This window comes from Aphis gossypii, chromosome X (assembly GCF_020184175.1).
Source record: "Aphis gossypii isolate Hap1 chromosome X, ASM2018417v2, whole genome shotgun sequence".
Classification (NCBI taxonomy): domain Eukaryota; kingdom Metazoa; phylum Arthropoda; class Insecta; order Hemiptera; family Aphididae; genus Aphis; species Aphis gossypii.
Window position 1 is genome coordinate 3,670,907 of NC_065533.1, and position 19,387 is coordinate 3,690,293.

The window sequence follows — 19,387 nt, forward strand, 5'->3', positions numbered from 1 at the left end:
TCTAAATAAATGGAATGAATAACATTGCTGTTTGATTTTATGTAAATCGGAGTCACAATTTTCAGCTTGTTCTTTATTAGCTGATGTTATAGTATGATTATTTTTTATATTATGAGAACGACCTTTTGTCAAACATTCCTTTAAACAATATTTTTTTTTATAATAGACGTTATTACTTATTAAGTAATTTTATACTTTCTTTAACGCACAATCTTATTGGTAAGACATATTATGAACGAATTCTAAAAAAAAAAAAAATAATCTCATATTTTTCAGCGCACAAGTGTAGTACGCACGCAAATGCCATGGTCTTTTAGCGAATTTTTTTTTTTCGCAGCCTTGCAAATAACACGACGCGACGGCAGGGCTGGCTCGTCTCAGACGTCAACAACAACAACAACAACAACAACAACGGCAACGGCCGTCGCATAGTCTCGCGCGCGCACTATATAAGAAACGTATAATAGTGACCGTCGCCGCCACTCGTTCATCCGGCGCGGCGGCGGCGACCGCGGACGACGACGCTCGACGGTACGAAAACCCAACCGGTTCGGAATGCTCCGGCGAATACGATAATATAATAATAAATAATATAATATCAGAAACGAATAATGACGATGGAAACGTATCGGTTAGACTGTCGGATCCCCACCGATTCGAATTATTGCTATCGATGGGCGCGCGGTCGCGGACGGGGGAAACGACGGACTCGGCCGTCGACCCGGCGGCGCAAACAACTAGTGCCTACGCCGAAACGCGTTCGCCAGTCAGTCGCCACCGGTTGCACGGCAGTCGGCTCTTCGTGTCCTCGTCGTCTTCCGCGCCGATCGCACAACACTGTTCCGCCGGCATTTTCGCACCGTCGTCCGATTTTTGCCGTCAATCTCACAGTTTGTACCCGCGGGGGCTCTGTCCGCTATCGATTGCCGCCCCGATGGAGGGGTTCAAGGACCAAGTGATGAACCTGTTGAACGGCAGCGAGGCCCTGTCCGGCGAGAAGATAATGTCGGTCATCAGCGATCTGCAGCCCGTCCTGCCGTCGCTCAAACATCTGAAAGTGGTGAGTGTCGTCCGCGGACATTGGCTGCGCGTATCGTTTTATTCGTTTATCATCACGTGTTGTTCAGATCGAACGTTCGTTTATTATTAATATCATTGTTTGCCGTCAACATTGCTGTTAAAAATAGATAGTCGACGGCCGTGCACGATCGGTTTCACGAGACCCGAGAGCAGTGAGAGCAGCTGGTGTTTGCTATCTCTTTCTTAATATAGTGTCATCTCTGATGTTGAGATTCACTCTCTCTCTCTCTCTCTCTCTCTCTCTGTATTTCTCTCGCTATTAATGGAATTACGGACCTGGTCGTATGCTAAGTTTTTCTGACAATTTTGCACCCTCTCCCCTACAACAGATCTGCGACTCTGCCATAAGTCTATGTATAGGTCTAATATGTCCCCTGAACGGCCCGAACATGCCAGCTGTTTTCACGTGGTTTCGTTATATTGACACATATTGTTATAATAATACCGCATCAATATTTTCCGAGTAAACAGTGAGCGGTTAGTTTAGTGAATAGTCGGTAAGTAGTAATAATAACAAATAACAGCAGTCATTGCAATACTGCCGGTTGGCGGTTTGGGATCGCCTTAGGTATAACAATTTTGTTTCAACGTATCGAATTCATTTGACGGCGTTTTTTTTAGATGGCATTTGTGACGTTTTCCTGGTTGTCAATATATTTTCTTATTCTACAGTGTTTTTCATTACGTGGGAAAACATTTGGAGCAAGAAATCTACCGTCGTTCGTGCAAAAGGTTACGTTAGGTTACCTTTTGTGGTCTGTAGTGTTGATTAATAGCTTTATCTGTGTAGCTGGGTCATATGTATACTGCACCTCTTAGTGCATTTTAGGGCCCTCGTTTCCATTAAATAGAACCCCACGGAGAAAATAAAATGTTGAAAGATTATGGTAATTTGAACCGATTTTCCTTCAATTTATAAATTTGGGTACCTTTTAACTTTTAAGTTAAGTGTATAATGCGTCATGTAGATAAAGACGGCGTACCTTAGGAATATAATATAATTGAGTTTTATGTTTTAAATGGTGCAGTACTTTTTTAGTTGTTAGTCATCTAACCTCGGATTTAACAGACAATTAGCACATCGATAGTTTTATTAACAATATTATGTTTAGGTTCATTTTAAAATCAATGTGATATTATGTGAATGACCATTATTCGTTTCAAATTTATTTTTATGTCAAGGAAAAATGTTATCTTATTATCTCATGTCCGATCGTAATAATCGGAGACGACAACTGTAAGTACTTCTCGAATCCCATTAAAATTATAAGTACAAAACTATGTTTACCATGTTTACATAGTTCTGTAACGGGCATACCTAAAATGTGTGTCGTATTTTTATTCGTACACAACAGTCTACAACGATCGCAATAACAATAAAACATGTTTTTACCGCGTGACTACTACGATATACAATATACTATCTAATATATATAAATAAAAATAAATCTCAACTATGTGTTGACTATAAGGCATTACTATAAAAAAATACGTATTTTTAAATAAAAAGAACAATTATTACTTTAGGAGCTCATTCGTCGGGTTCGGCGTACACCCTACACGTCATGTCTTGTGATGGAGGGGAATATTGCACCTAACATTAACGCACGGCATTTGCTTGGATTTTTTTTTTATGCATTACGAGTACAGATAGTGGGCTCTTGCAGCACTATTACTATTATTATTTTTTTACTGTTATTAAATGTTTTGAGTTTTCTAAATTTCGGTGATTAGATCTTTTGGACCGACGGGCCAGTTTTAACAAAAATTACGTCAAAAGTTGCGGTTTATGTATATTTTTTGATTAAAACGCTCGTAAATGTCATCACAAAATATTGTAAAATATGTTGGTCATACCAATTGATTCCTACTGTATACCAGTTTTAATTATATAGTATATGAAAGTATCGAGATTGTTTTATAATGTTTTAAATTGCGGCGGCGGCTGTTCTTATAATTATAAGGAATGACTCGGACGGCGATAACGGTACATCGATAACGACGGTTTGCAATGTTGATAGAAGTTCAGATAGCGTGATTTTAAACTAAATTCTACATTATTTTTTTTTTACAAAATTGCTCGAAAGATTTCATAGTCGATCCAGTTACTGATCTTTTTAATTTTAGTTCCGAAACCGGCGCTAATTGTATTTTTCTAAAAAAATTTTTTTTACGATTTTTTTTTATCGTTTTTTTCACGCAGATTTACCTACTAAATATTTTTATTTATTCGACGATATAAGCTATAGGGTCGGTGCCGATTGGAAGTAACTGTCAAATTTTAAAATTTCACCCTTTATTACTCTGCTACGGTACTATTCATCACGATTTAATAGATTATTTCCTTGGATTTTTTTCGAAGCGGTAATAATTATTTACTAATATATATATATATATATATATATAAAAAATTGTTTTAAAATAAATAGATATAAAAACAAAAAAATGGATTTAAATGAAATCGTCCGTTTTTCAGTCGATCGGAACCTTCTTAATTTTTATTCACTATAGACGAACGTGTATTAAAATAATTACTATGTAGGCAGGTAATTTGTAAATAAAACATTTCAAACCTTAAATATGGAATTTATAAAACACAGGAAACATACAAAAATACGATTATACATTAGGATGTATTATAGGTGTACTAACTGCTGTATGTGTATTTTATATAATTTATACTGAAAAATAATGCATTGGACTGGGCGCTATGGCTTTTAAGTTTTAAGTTAAAGGTATAAGTAGGTACACATTGATACGCATATCGTTGCGGTAGTTGAAAACATTAGGTATATATCGCCGCAATATTATTTCCAATACCTTAAACTTGTAATTTCACCTAAAAGTTATATGTATATTAGAAAACAACTAAACTTTTGTTTCATTTTATCATAAAAAAATTAACACCCCTAAATATTTTAAACTTGAGACAACTTCTCCCTTTTACCCCTCCTCTTTTAACATGCCACTGACTACTGCGAACAGTGTGAACTAATATTATAAAGCAATGTTTAGTATTATTTTGTAAGGTTATACATTATCAAGTATCATCTATTTGTTGAAACTTAAAAGTATAAAATTACGTTAGTCGTAAATATTAAATGGCAATGATAGTATGTATAATGGTATAGTAACCTGTAGTGAGAGGGTGGGATGAACACGTTTCAAAGCGCTTGCACATTTATCTCGTCATATTCGAAGAGATATGTAAACCAGAGCCCGCGAGCAGTTTCACCGCAATAAAACATCACAGCTTTAACTGTTTTGATAAAAAATAAATATATGTATATAAAATAATAAAAATAATGGTGTATTGCTCAGGTACGTTTTTTCAATGACGTTCTTGGTTCTTATTTAATTTAACTATAGATTGTACTATAGGTATAACTGTAGAATTTATTACATCATTTCTTATGATTATAATAATTATAATTATAGTATCTACCCTTACACCCTTACACCTTGGTAAAAAAAATCAAATAGTTAGTCGGGTCTTATAAAAAAAAATATTATTAAAATATATTTTTAATTAATTAAGATTATTTAAACTATTTAGTGATGAGCTATTTATGGGTCATTAACTAATGTTTATGGGACCATATAAGCTCACTACTGAATATTGATACATTAAATATTTATTAATTGTTCATGCAACTCAGAATTGTAATAATCTGTAAAATTTTTTTTTTTTTTATCACAGTTAAGGAATTATTGCTTAATATTACGTAGTACATTAGTAAATAAAATTTCTTATAAAAATATGTGTTTACAGTATTTAACATAAGAACTTATACAAGGTTAGTATAAAAACGAGTACCTAATCAAATTTCTGCTGCACAAGAATTTTAGTTTATCCAGTTATTATTTTCTTTCAATATAATATTATATTCATATTATTAAACGTAACATTTCCAAAGTATAAAGATGCCATTAAAAATTAATGAATCTGCTGCATCATTTTTTTAAACGAAACTATTCAGCTAAAATATATTATTACCATGTTCATAATGAAAAATTCAATTTTGTCGAATTTTCTACCCACCTGTTTTTAATTATAAAACCCACTATACACGAAAACCCGTAAGTAAGTAGGTGGGTTTAAATGTGAAATTAACAAAAATGTATGCACTAATTATCAAATTCAAAACGGTACTCCAGCTCTAGGAAATTAAATTAAATTTTATATTTATTTATCGGGACTTAAAAATGTATATTGAAATGCATTTTTGCTTTATTTTTAATTAATATTCAAAATAATAAAATCTGTGTAGGCTTATAAATACGTAGAGTTTACAGGATATATTATATTGTATTCAAATTATACGTAAATTATGTAGATTAATTACATTAGCAATATTTTATTTAAAATTATCGTTATCTACAGTAATTCGTGTTTTTCATTAACTAATTGACTAGACTTACACGCTATAATATGCCTGTGTTATTGTAATGTTATATTATGCAATACCTCGTGCAATACAATAGGTAAAATAACGCTAGTTTATTAAATCATAAAATTTAAGTAGGTATAAATAAATTGTATAAACAAATTTGGTACAATGATAAACCTTTTCCGTTATGACTCTTCAGACTAGGAATGTGTTAATGAATAATAAAACATGTAGTATATTATGGTAATTGATAACTAATAACTATGTAGGTGTGGATCGTGAATAGTATTAATAATTTTTAAAGATAAGTGTATAAATATTAGTTTATTTTATAAATATCTGTCATATCAAATATATTATTTTACATTATCGACTTAAGTTACTCTATAGTTAAACGTAGATAAGTGTACTTAATATAACATTAATATTTTATACTGAGGAAAATTTTAAAGATTGTTAATAAATTAAAAAAAATTAATTTAAATTTCTTGATTAGAGTTAGGAAAAATGTATCTAAAACCATCGAACATTTGCAAAAATATTAGCGACCATATAGTTTTTATATATTTATATTCTGAGCTTAACGAAAAATTGATTTTCCAATACGAGATGGTTGCTTTTGAATTGAATGTAATAATATGTATCAAAGTACTTATGACGAAACTATATAATTAGTGATGTAATATGAATTGCTCAACATACCTACCGAGCCTTACTCATCCATCTTCATTAAAAAAAAAAAACAATGTTATTAAATGTTTACTAATCTTTACAAAATGAATATATTAATTAGGAATATTGAAACGGGCTTTAAAATTTCACCTAATTACAATATTGGTTTTTTGCTGTACGAGTGATTATTCATTTTTCCTATTTTATTAATTTTTGTTATTTCATATACAATATTGATTATTGATACTTACCCATTTAAATTTTATTTAGTGATGGTGTTATGATTTTTATTCTAAGATTTAATTGATCGTATTATTTATGATGTCTAATAAGATATTAATATATAATAATTAATATTTATATAATAATTAATAATATATATATATAAATTATTGTTTGTAAATAATAATGATAATACCATGATTAACTTATGAGTTATGATGTACAGATTTATGTGACATTAATATGTACCATACGACTTTTTAAAATTCATTTTTATATTTTATTATAAAAATCCAAGGAGTAACTGGTTTTGTTAAGTCGTTTATTTAAGTTTTCTACTCATAACTAAAACATTTTATATTATACTTTAATATTTATAGATAGGTATATAAATTATATTTTAAACATATTTAGGAGGTATATGGTTCTAATCATACATTTTAAATGTAATAATTTATTACTTACTTAATTTTATTTAAAAATGAGGTTTTATACTTTCATTCAAAACTAAAATAAAATGTATAAAATCTTGTACTTTATTTTACATTTTTTATATGTGACTTTATTAAGAATATTTTAGTCCATAAAATAAAATCTGATTTAATCACGACTAAAATTTATTATAACTTTAAATTACAGAATGTGCTAAAACGTATAAAATGTGAATGTATTTTCGCCCTAATTATCATTAAAATACATTGTATGTACTAAAAATGTTTATATAAATTAATATTCTGTTTAAATTTAATTAATTAAAGAATTTATTTAAATATCTTATATTCAATTACATTAGCAATTGCAGTGTAAGTATTGAATAAATGAACTGTATTGTATATTCTGCGATGCATGGATTGATTGAAATGTTGTTTGTAATATAAGCATATATTTATCTTCTAAAAAAAAATACAAGACTTATACTTAGTACAAAAATCTATTGTAAAAGAATATGTATTTAAATTTTTAAATTGTTTTATTTGAGTGTATAGCGCTTTTTTTGTTTATTCAGAAGAAAAGTTATCTAGTTTACGTCGGTGATTTTATTCCCTTAGTATCTCTGTTCTTATTATTTAATAAATATTTTGATTTATATTTAATTTACAATGACATTGAAATGTTTTTATTGACACTGATCAAATACAAGTTTATTATTTTATTATTGATTAAGATTCCTTTATATGTTCATTTAGAGAAATTAATTTAATTAATTAAATATTTATTTACAGTGTCAATGAATTGGTTGTACAAGAAACTTTACATAAAATGAGGTTTATTTTCGGAGAACTAGGATTACTCTTAACTAATATTCGTTTAAAACCTTGTATTAAATATTCAACTCTTACCTACTTATAAACATTTTTTTTATAAATGTTAAACTACAATATTACCTATAATCTGTAAATATTCATGATTGTTACGAATTTTGTCAATATTTAAACTTCAAATAGGTACTAATCAAAAAAAATTGTACCCAAGTATTCTTACAATTTTTGAATCGCTATAACTATAAGACTAGCTCATGAGGAATTTTGTATTAAATTTTCAAGTACTTTGACTTAGCCAAAAATTTTTTATTGATATTCATAAAAAAAAAACTAAACCAAAACGATTATTTCAAATATCTATAAATAGCCTTAAAATAAGCAAAATATTTTGAAAATTCAACTGTTTTTCGATAACACCAATGTAAATATCCGGTGAAAATTTCAAATATTTACAGTGATTCGTTTTTGAGTTACAACCATAAAAAAAATCGTTTTTGTCGAAAACTAGTTTTGCATAAAAATTCCCGTTTTCCCGTCACTTTTTTGTTGTTTTTCCTGTATTTTTTGAAAACTACTGGAAGCTTGTTATTTTTTTCCTCTATAATTCACCAAGGATATTCATTTTGCCATCGGAAACTACCCCTGAAGTTTTAAATTGAAGCATTATTTCGACAAGTTATGGTGTACACTGCAGACATATCAATAGTATTGATATAGTTTTTTTAGTATGTATATAGTCAATACATACATCAATTCGTTCAGAATCTAAAATACTCAAAATAGAGAAATTATGTTGGTTACATCTGTAAGAATTATTGAAATTTTAATCAACAAGTCTATATCATGGCTTATAACAACCAATACAATAACTCCAAAGAATCTAACAAATAGCTTACTATGGACAATGTTTTTGTGTAATCGATTAAATTTTAAATTATCTAGGTATCCATCTACACTTCTCAAGTATAACTTAATACCTATACGCCAGATTATAGTCTCCTATAGGGCTATAGGCTATAAATAGAAAATATAGTTTAACATATTGAAACAATAAAAAATAAATTACAACAATGTAATCTTAAATTGGTTACACTTCTTAATCGTCGGCCGACATACAAGTTTATTCTTTTAACTAAAATAAAATTTTTTTAAATCATACCTACGTACTTGTTGTACATAACATTATCTTATATTTAATAATGTGTTTGTTTTCTTATAATTTGTACCATACCGTCCATTATACACATTGCCATAAAATGAGGAAATGCTATGAGCCGCGGATTCGTTGTGTTAACATTGTTAGTGCAGCAGTGTATTATATATTATGCCCGTAATAATGTACCGACAATAATAACGATGGACTGATATCCTCTTAAATAAATTATAGACTATACGACATACGTATTATTCGTGTAAGAAATTTAAATTTTAGTGATTAGAATTTTTAACACTTATTGTTATTATGTATTGGTTTTTAGATTCTGCGGGTTATGCATGTATAGTAGGTATATTAATACGGCCATGAAATCTGAACGATTACACTCATACATTATAATATTATTGATGCGTCTTGGAGTGTGTATTTATTTTATGATGGAATACGTCATCGATGAAAAAAAATATATAATAATAAGAAAAATAATGTATGCTATTTTCTTGGTTCTTGGGTAGGTCACCGCACAAGATGCGTCACACTGTTCGGAGAGCGGGTGTGTGATTATTACATTTTTATAATATTAATTATTATAATACATTTCATAATTTACATACTTAAAACAGACGATTGTACCTAGTCTAAAGAAGCAATTTGCTGATCTTCGCGTAACTAAAATATAAGTAAATGTAAAAATAAATAATAATGTATAGTAGTATATAAGAATAATCTTTACATAGACAAAACTGACAAACTATACTGTATTAGTAATGAATGACCTGGGTATTAAATCTTATTGTCACATAATACCTACTCCCACGAATAACTGGTTTAATATATTATATTATATTACCTACTAAAGTTAATGAAAATACGTTATGTTGACTCTGTTTATAACTTAATATTTTAATAATATTGTGTTAACTTCGTAATATATGACATCCATATTTGCCTGTATAATACAATATTTTGTCATTGGAAAATAAACGAATTCAGTTTTTCAGAAACAATATACTTATGTAAAATTGAAATAAAAATATTGTGTACATTGACAAATTGGTATAGTAAAAAAACATTTGATTTAGAAGTAATATATTATGTATATTAATTCCCATCCAGAAACCCGTTTTTGTGGAAGTTTTCGTTGTGGTTGAAAGATGATTTAAAAATCCACTCTGTATACATAGTGTATAGAAATTAACGCAATTTCAGTTGAACGCAAAGTACAGGATAAAAATTTGTTTTTGTAATCTATATTTTAAAAATTCAAAAACGTTTGTTTGGAATTGATCGCCTAAAATGTATTTCTAGCATGTGATCAATATAACTGTGTGTGGGTTTTCATATATTATATACAATTAATATTTTTAACTGTAAAATTATGATGCTAGAATGAAAATAGTTATTTTCAATTACTGTAGTGTAGATAATTTCAGAGTAACGATTTGACTTTGTAAGATATAGGTTATAGCAGAGGTAATAGTCAATAAGTAATTGTAGGTAGTAGGTAGGTACATATATGTAATAAGTAATAACTTATTACTACCAATATGGCAATATATCATATAATTTAATTAGGTAATAAAATTAAAAATATTATTTTAAGTATTAATTTAATTGTTAAAAACTGAAAAACGTTTACAGGTAGGTAAGTATTTATTTAAAATATATTACTACTATTTGATTAAATTATAATATTATTTAGAAATAGCAAGCACTAAAAGTCTAAAAGCGTTGTCGTTTGAGTTTATAATCTATATGCTTATGGTTTTAATGTCAATTTAAAATTGTAATTATGTGTTCTTAAACTCTATCGATATTCACTAATATCTCCTAATAAATATAATCTTATTTTCGACTAATCATTGTCACTTAAAATGACGAAATAAATTGACATTTTTTGAAACTAATGAACCTTGTCAAACATGTTAATTTTCTATGTTCTAATAATAGTAAAAATATAATATTATAATAAGCATAGTAAAAACACAGAAAAATTTAGTCAAGGTAACAGATAGTGTTGGGTACCGACTTGTTATTTCGTTTTGTTTACCTTGGCGTAAAATGTTTTACTATATTATACATTTGAAAACACGACCATTCAAATATTCGAAATCAGAACACATTTAATTATTTCGAGCATCGAGCTCAGCTGCTTAACTGCTTATTTAGTTTTTCATATGTAGAGTATTATTATTAAGGTTGTATAATTTCTAGAAACGTGTTCCGTCTATGTTTTAAAATGATCATTCTCGAATCAATTTTTTATAAGTTACTTCTTAAATTCAGATCATCCCAGTTTAATTTTTTAATTTTTTTAAGGATTATTATATTCAATAGAGTAATTATCTTATATTATACACGTAATTCGTATTATGACGAACGACTGGTTCATGTTGCGCTTATCCCAAAAAGCAAAATAACTTATATTGTGTGGCAGTGTGCATATTAAAAACAATATTAATATGCCCGTTGTTTTTATAATATATGTTTATTATTATATCGATGATTGATAATTAATATAAACTGAAATAAGAAAAAGTTATCTGAATAAACAAAATGTACAAAATACATATTATTATGTACGAGTTGTATGACCATTGAACCTTATAAATTTCGAGACATATTTTTGTTGAGTGTATTGTATTAAAATTGTTACCATCCACCTACCATATGCACAAGGTATTCAGGTCAGCTTTCTCTTTCTCAGTCGAAAATTAAGTCCACGTAGCGGTATAATATGAGGCTTCACATAGATAATAGAAAGAAACGTTTTCTATTATTCGTGAATTTTGATCCATAAACATCGTATATTGTTTTCGAAACGGTGCATAATATATAATATATTATATATTTATATGTGTTTACTATGTTAAGTTTAAAAGAAGTTTAACCCACACGGTTTATTATGTTTTAATTTTCTCGTATATCATATTGTGTTATATAGTCTTTCTCATTTTTTTTTTCTCTATTTCAGCCATAGAAAAATATTTCTAATTCCGCAATTATTTATCTATATTAAAAAAAGGAGTGTTGGCCTTAACGTATAATTTTGAGAGAATAATAGTTGTAAAATTTATAATGAAAATAACTTAAAATATTCCAGGTAACACATTTAAAACGACTAAAACTATATTTTTTAAAACATTTTTATAGGCACGTGATAATGTAAATACCTAATAAATATAAACCTTTTCTAAAGGTTTATTTTTTTTAATTTAAATTTTAAATTATTATAGTTTTTTTGTTTTTGTTTGTACCATTGTTTAGATTAGATTTATATATAATAATTGATAATTTATATTTTTGTAAAATATATGTAAATATTATGTGTATTATGTTGCTCTTAGAAGATTATAACAATTCTAAATTTAACTGGAAAGTATTTAAGTATTTTACTTGTTTAAGACCATTTAAATTTAAAAGTTTTAATTATAGTGAAACTACTATTAATATTTAATTATTTATTAGATAAAATGTGATGAGGTTAAATTAAACAAGATTAATCATATTATATAATATTATTTTAGCTTTCTACTAATAATAATCATAATAATAAAAAAAAAAATATAGAATATTTTGACATTAATATATTTTTTATGGGTTTTTATATTATACTTAGTTAGAAAAAATACACATAATACATATTACGGGAAAACGAACGTCACTTTAATACTTTTTAAATTCGATGATTTATTATTACTTTCAAATAGTTTATATTAGTTACATGCCATAGAATAATAACACGACTGTGTAATGCATTAAAGTTAGCGGAGCGAGATGAATACTCTGTAATAACAGATAAGGACTTATAAAATTACAATAGTTTTACAGGATAATTGAGTAAAAAATAATTGTTTGAATTTTCAAATATGTTTTATTCTGTACATTTTTTTTATATTTGAGTTGAATTAATATGATAATAAAAGATAATGTCGAAAGTTGAACTTCATTGATAATATATTAACTGCAAATGTATCAATGAAAAAAAATTTTAATTCCGTTTTTCATGCATAATTTGGTTTGTATAATAATGATATGTTTGCAATCTCATTTAATTTTTAGTACCAGTTAATATTTATAGTTTATTTGTGAATAGTTAATTACAATTTTTAATTATTCTAAAAAATATCAAATTTTATTTATCTCTATATGGGATAAATGATAATAATATGTACCTATATAGAATAATAAAAAGTGGATACTAGTACCTATAACTTATGTAGATAAATAAAATCTGTTCTATATGAATAATACTATGATAAAGGTAGGAAAGAGTGAAATATGCATAAATGTAGAAAAAACAATAAGATATATATATACATATGAATTATAAATAGGTGATAAATATAATATTATTCAGCGATTTTTTTTTCTATAGGTGATTGTTATTTAAATATGTACATTAACTATTCAGTATTTTCGTATACATTACCTACGCGTTAGTGGTACCTAAATAATTATATTATATAAACACAAGTAATGCATTTCAATATTTCTCTAGCTACTAACTGCTCAGTTCTCTAAAGTTACAATATTTAATTTCTATTTCTATATAATATATTAATACTACTTTATATGCGTAACGTTTTTGCAAAGTGGTAGGTACAGGAAACAGGGATTAATAATTAATGGCACATTTTACTGATGATGTAAATGTTATTTAAAATATAAAAAATTGTTCAGTTCGAGTCAGTTTAATAAAGTAAATAAGTTATAATAATTGATGTCTGAATCATCGGAAATTAATTTGAATATTTTATAGTAATTACTAATTTATACCAGCTGTTAGTAGGTATTTAAGTGAACTACCTTACCTATTAGTAAAAATTGAAATTTATACGTTTATGTCTTACTTATTTGTATTTATTTTTATATAATTGTATTTGTAATCAAAATGTAAGTAATCAATTAAAATTGTTTTATCATGTAAATTAAAGATATAAATATTTTCGAAATATTTACAAATATGCAATTGTTAAATTAAGAAGTCGTATAAATAAAATAGTTTTATTAATGTATAAGGCTTACAGACAGAATGCAATTCATTCTCCATACATCTTATATTAAACATTAAAATGTTTTAATTCTTCTAACTTTGTTTTTATCAAATTACGTGTGTAAATTAAATTGATTTAAATTTTTATTTTTAAATATAAATATAAATTATTTGTTTATTGAGTACTTTATAAAATTACTTGTATGCACTATTTTTCGCAACATTAATTTCGCTGTTAATTCATAAATCATGTTTAATAAATAATAATTATAAATTCATATAAAACAGAATAATTTATAAATGCGTTTTACTTTAAGTGTAATCAAAATATGTACAGTGTTGTTTATTAATTATTAATGAAAACCACGGTGATTGATTAAATAAGTACCCTTATACGTTAGAAATATCCGGTACCTACATATTTAGATTGAAATTGATATCAATTAGGTATAAAATATTTATGTAATTGAATAAATAACTCAAGTATTTTAATATTTCCTTATTGTTTTGAAATAATAAAGTAATTATTAGGTATTGATTATATTTTAGTGATATAATGTACCTAAATATAAAAATATTTTATTATTTATTATATAAATAACGCAAATTTATGACAAATAAATTAAAATGTAAGCTAAGAAAAAACAAACAAACTGTAAACATGAAACATCGTGATTCAAAACATTTTATTTAGATACAGAGGTAATTTGTATCTTTTTGTATGTATAATATTTACTATATTATGTATAGTAGGTAATATGTAATCTTTAAGTTGGAACATGTCTATATTTGTCGAGAATTCAATTGCATAATACAGAAATTTGATACTGCGTAGATACGTTTTGAAAGAACAGTTGCCCATTTTTCAGTCGTCGTGACCACTGTATCGCAAATAGGTGTATCTTATATTCGTGCAGTATCCATGTTAAGTTAAAATGTATATATTATGGTGACAACCATATATAGCGACCAATGTAAAACATCAAAGAATCGTGTCCAGAAATATCATACTTTAAAATACTACGCGAATTATTGTTTAACGATGGAATTCAATAAGAAATTAAACATAAATAATAGTCATTTACGATCATTATTGTTTATTATACCCATTAAATATTAAATATTTTATATGATACAAGTGTTGACAACCACATATCATTTTTAATTTGTATCCATAATACATTTTAAGTTTATTAATTACTTCATAAAATCCATGGATCGTATAATTGATATAGTTAACACTTACGAAAATAATTTTTATTTATTTGAACTTTATTTGAAAGTATTTAATATTTAAGTTCATATTATAGTATGGAAAAAGCAAATTTATAATCTATTTTTCTTTTACAATATAACCAATAGTAATTTTGCCATACTAAAGCGTGGAAGGTAGTAGAAGTTAAATGAAACAAGTAAAACAAAACACATAGTTAGTGTTTTGTGTACTTAATGTTAAAGAAACAATCTTTATACAAATAGATAATAAGTTTAGTAAATAATATTATAAGTACTTACTTAAATGTTATTGTTTGTTAAATATATTATTGTATTAAAGTAATAGGTACATAATTATAATGCCGTTAATCGTATAGGTACCTATTTACTTAACTTTTATTCCAATTTATTATGTTAAATACTGATTATATTATGTTGACATGTTGCGAATCCTGCACGTGTTGCCATAGTAGATATTTTTAATTTGTCAATATAGAAATGAAAAAAATAGTTCAAAATTATGACCATAAACCAAGCTGAATAAATTCAAAATAAATTTAATATTTAATAAGTACTTTATAGTTAATTATTATTTTTATCTTAGGTACCTTATTTACATCATTTATATAACTGTAATAATATTATGTGCAGCGTAAGATATGAAATAACTGTTTTAGTTTAAATATAAATCTGTGAGATTGGCGGTACTCCGTGGTAATATTTAACAATAGTTATAACAATGAATAAAAAAAATTTGATTGCAATACAATGCATCTTGTGTGATAGCTATATTAGATTAGTATTTGATACTATTTATACATAATTATTTGAAATGTTGTATTTTATGTTGATTAACAGTCCTACATATATTTGTAAAAAATTGTTTGTACCTACTCAATCTAAACATGTTTTAGATTGTATGTGCACATTCTAAGTATGGAAATGTTAAATGTGGAATACATAAATGTTACATATAAAAATAATGGAATAGTAAAAAGTTAGTAAAAGATAATATTATCTTCTGCATTTGAATTAATTATTAATTGCTAGTAATGTTTTGACAATAAAAATTATGCTATAAAACTTATATAATTATTCATTATATCTGCATAAAATTAATATGAAAGAAAGTGTAAAACGTCAAACAGATGTATAAAACATACTTGTAAATATGACTAAATATGCAGATTATATATTTTTGATTTCCACTGGTTAGGTTTATGAAAATTCGTGTGACCGTGGTCAAGACTGAAGAACAATGTTGGTTCTGTTTGAGCAAATGATCAATAAAACATAACGTTATGTTAAATATAACGCGTTTAACCAAATGTCTGGTATTCAAAATTCAAATTAATCCACGAGTAAACTATAAATACCTACTTAACTCATTTGCTTACCGTTGACCACACACCGTTAAAATATTGGTAAACAAACGACATAAAATATACTCATCTTTTGGCATTGAACTTGATTTATTAAACCTGAATACGATATTAATGTTGACGTATAGTACAAACAATTAAGATTTCAATGTCATGACAAATATTATACTTTGAAAAACTGCCAACTATTAAATCTAATCAAATCAGTAATCAGTTTATTAAAAAATGTACCTTATATCTTTATTATCTATATGCTATTATTCCAATAATCAAAAATTAAAATATAAAATTGATTCTATCCAATATTACTTCATCTATTAATGAATTTAGCAATCAGCATTAGACTTCATTTTTACGAATTTAATTTAACTATCAAAAATATATAGAGAATCAACCGGTCGCTTGCTTATTTTATGGTATAATACAAGTACTTATGTATACTATTCGCGTAAAATAGTTTTTACGTACATTTTAAATTATTTTTATAGTTTTTAGGCATTACCCATTTAATATATTACTATAAGCAAAATAGTTTTTTATGAGCACAATATTTCAATGACACAGTAGTCTCGAATTTGATAATTGTATTTATATTTAACGAAAATCTTCAATGATTTATTTTTTAGTACATTTATGATTTAAATTGCGTACATATTTATTTAATTATGCATTCTTTTTCAAACTTTAAATTATACTCATAATTGTTATATTCAGCGATTAACCGAACTGCAGTGTATACAATTGTAGGTACCTATAATAATGTAGGTCGTATTATCATTAACATAATAAATTGGGTACTGGTATTTTAATCATTGATCATAATATATTTACAGTGTGCCTCACCTTGTATGTCCATATTGTTTACTTTTTTCCCTGATAATTATTCTTAAAATATTATTTTATTAATGAGCACGTTCCAATTAATACTGCTAAAATAATATAGTTATAATGTTAATTTTGTTACAATATTTCGAATTATTTAATCTCATTTAAGCGCTTGTAATTTATGCATATTTACGTATATGCTTAGGTTGTAAACGGGAAGATGAATTACCCATTTAACCTAACCTAACCCAACCCATACATACACTATAGTATAATAGACGATGAAATACATGAGTATAGCGAGTTAGACGCTCATCTGTATATAAATACGTAAATGGTGGTTTTTAATTAAATAGTGCAACACATTATATAAACTACTTAATTAAAGAACACTGAATAAAATCTATTACATTTTTTATCGACCATGAATAAAAATTGTCATTGGTTTAGGATATTAACCTCTATTGTTTTTAATAAATGTTACAATTGTATAATTATTCTTGGAATTTATCCTAGGTTTAAATATATAAAACAAAATACACATAATTTATTTTATTCATTAAAGTCATAAAACAATTAAAAATTATTATCTAATAATATCGTATAAAAATACCAATTCATAAATTATAATACCTTATATAATAATATATTAGTGTAAGAAAACAAAAATGTGCAGCCTTTGTTTAAAAAAAATATTAATTATTCAAGTAGAGGACATCAATCAAGTGTTAATTGTTGCAATCGATAAAGAAATAAACAAATAACAGCTATAAATACTATTATCACGAATCAAGAAAAAATATATTCATAAATAATTTATTGGTACCTATTAGGTTATAAACTATAAATTTATAAATTTATTTTAATTAAATTAGTTTCTAGCATATACAGATTTGATATAATTTACACACTATAGATTTTATGTTACGGTAATGTGAATATTGGTAATGGTAACTCTTTTTAGTTTTTTTTTTATCAATTCGATATCCGTATATTTCGTTCAAATAACTTTTGCTTAACATCGTATAAGTGTTTTGCACAATATTTAATATTTATAATATAATTTTTTTAGTACTGGAATTATTATAAATGCAGTAATAGCTTTTAAAAGTTTGTATTAAATACGTTTTTGAATAAAATAGGTACTTAAAATATAATTGTATAGTCTTTTTCAATAAGCGTCTGAGATATTTACATCAGAAAACTGGATCGGTATCTTATTTTTTTCCCCCATTCAAAAAACAAGAAACGGGCGGGAACTGTTTACCACCATACTGCTACTCAGTCTCATATCATTTATTTGCCTACTTTTAAATACGTTAGGTATACATAATATATGGTCGCCTTTAACCACATTTAATTTAGCTAGCCGTCCACCTCTTGTCTATCTGCGGGTCGATATCCTACTATAGATGGATTTAGGACTGAAAATAGCCTAAAATATCTTATATTTAATACGATATTGTATAAATCAGATTTTTCTAATTTTCAGAAAATGTATCCTGTTGAATGTTAATATATTAGGTGTATAAATGAATAATATAATATAATAATATATTATAGTGTGTATAAACCACTGGCATCAAACATTTGAGTACTTAATTGTAATATTGTATTAGATATGATTGTATTTTTGTGTACAAAACTATACGATGCATATTTTGCAGCTTGCTTAGAATTTTCTCATAGGTGTGTGTGTGTGTGTGTGTGGGGAGGGGTTATTAAATTTTTGGTGGCTCACTTTATACTCAATACTAACAAAAACGTAATAAATTATAGTAAAATTGCATAAAATATTATTTTAGAATTTAGAATTAGAGGTTTAACAACACAGAGTTAAGAGTAAAACTTTCTTAATATATATATACCTATACATATATATTTAGGCATACCTAATTGTACCGTTTATAGTTGTTTCTAAATACAAACCAGTGCAGGTAGACCTTTTACTTAAAGCATTTTAATTTTTAAAGTTTCATATTTTAAAAATTAAGATAACAATATTTAATATTAGATATGTTTTGATGTTTTGTTTTTATTGTACTCACTACCTTTGTTATTCATCATGATATTGTTTAGTGAAAAGGGCTTAAATTGTGGTATAATTTTGTTTTCTATCATAAAATATCAACCTATAGTATTATAATGTATTACCATTAAACAGTAAATACGATGTTTGGTAAAAA

General features: G+C 26.2%; 1 protein-coding gene across 2 annotated transcripts in view; it reads left to right on the forward strand.

Moving 5' to 3' along the window:
- The window catches only part of LOC114126202 (calpain-A), a 46,345-nt gene that overhangs the window by 13,119 nt on the left and 13,839 nt on the right, over positions 1-19,387 (forward strand). The window contains exon 1 of one of the 2 annotated variants that reach the window (XM_050205711.1): positions 378-1,060. The exons of the other annotated variant lie outside the window; for it this stretch is intronic. Within the exon in view, the coding sequence (XP_050061668.1) occupies positions 674-1,060 (387 nt within the window). The 5' untranslated portion in view covers positions 378-673. Of the gene's footprint in view, positions 1-377; positions 1,061-19,387 lie in introns of those variants that run through there. 2 annotated transcript variants of the gene reach the window in all.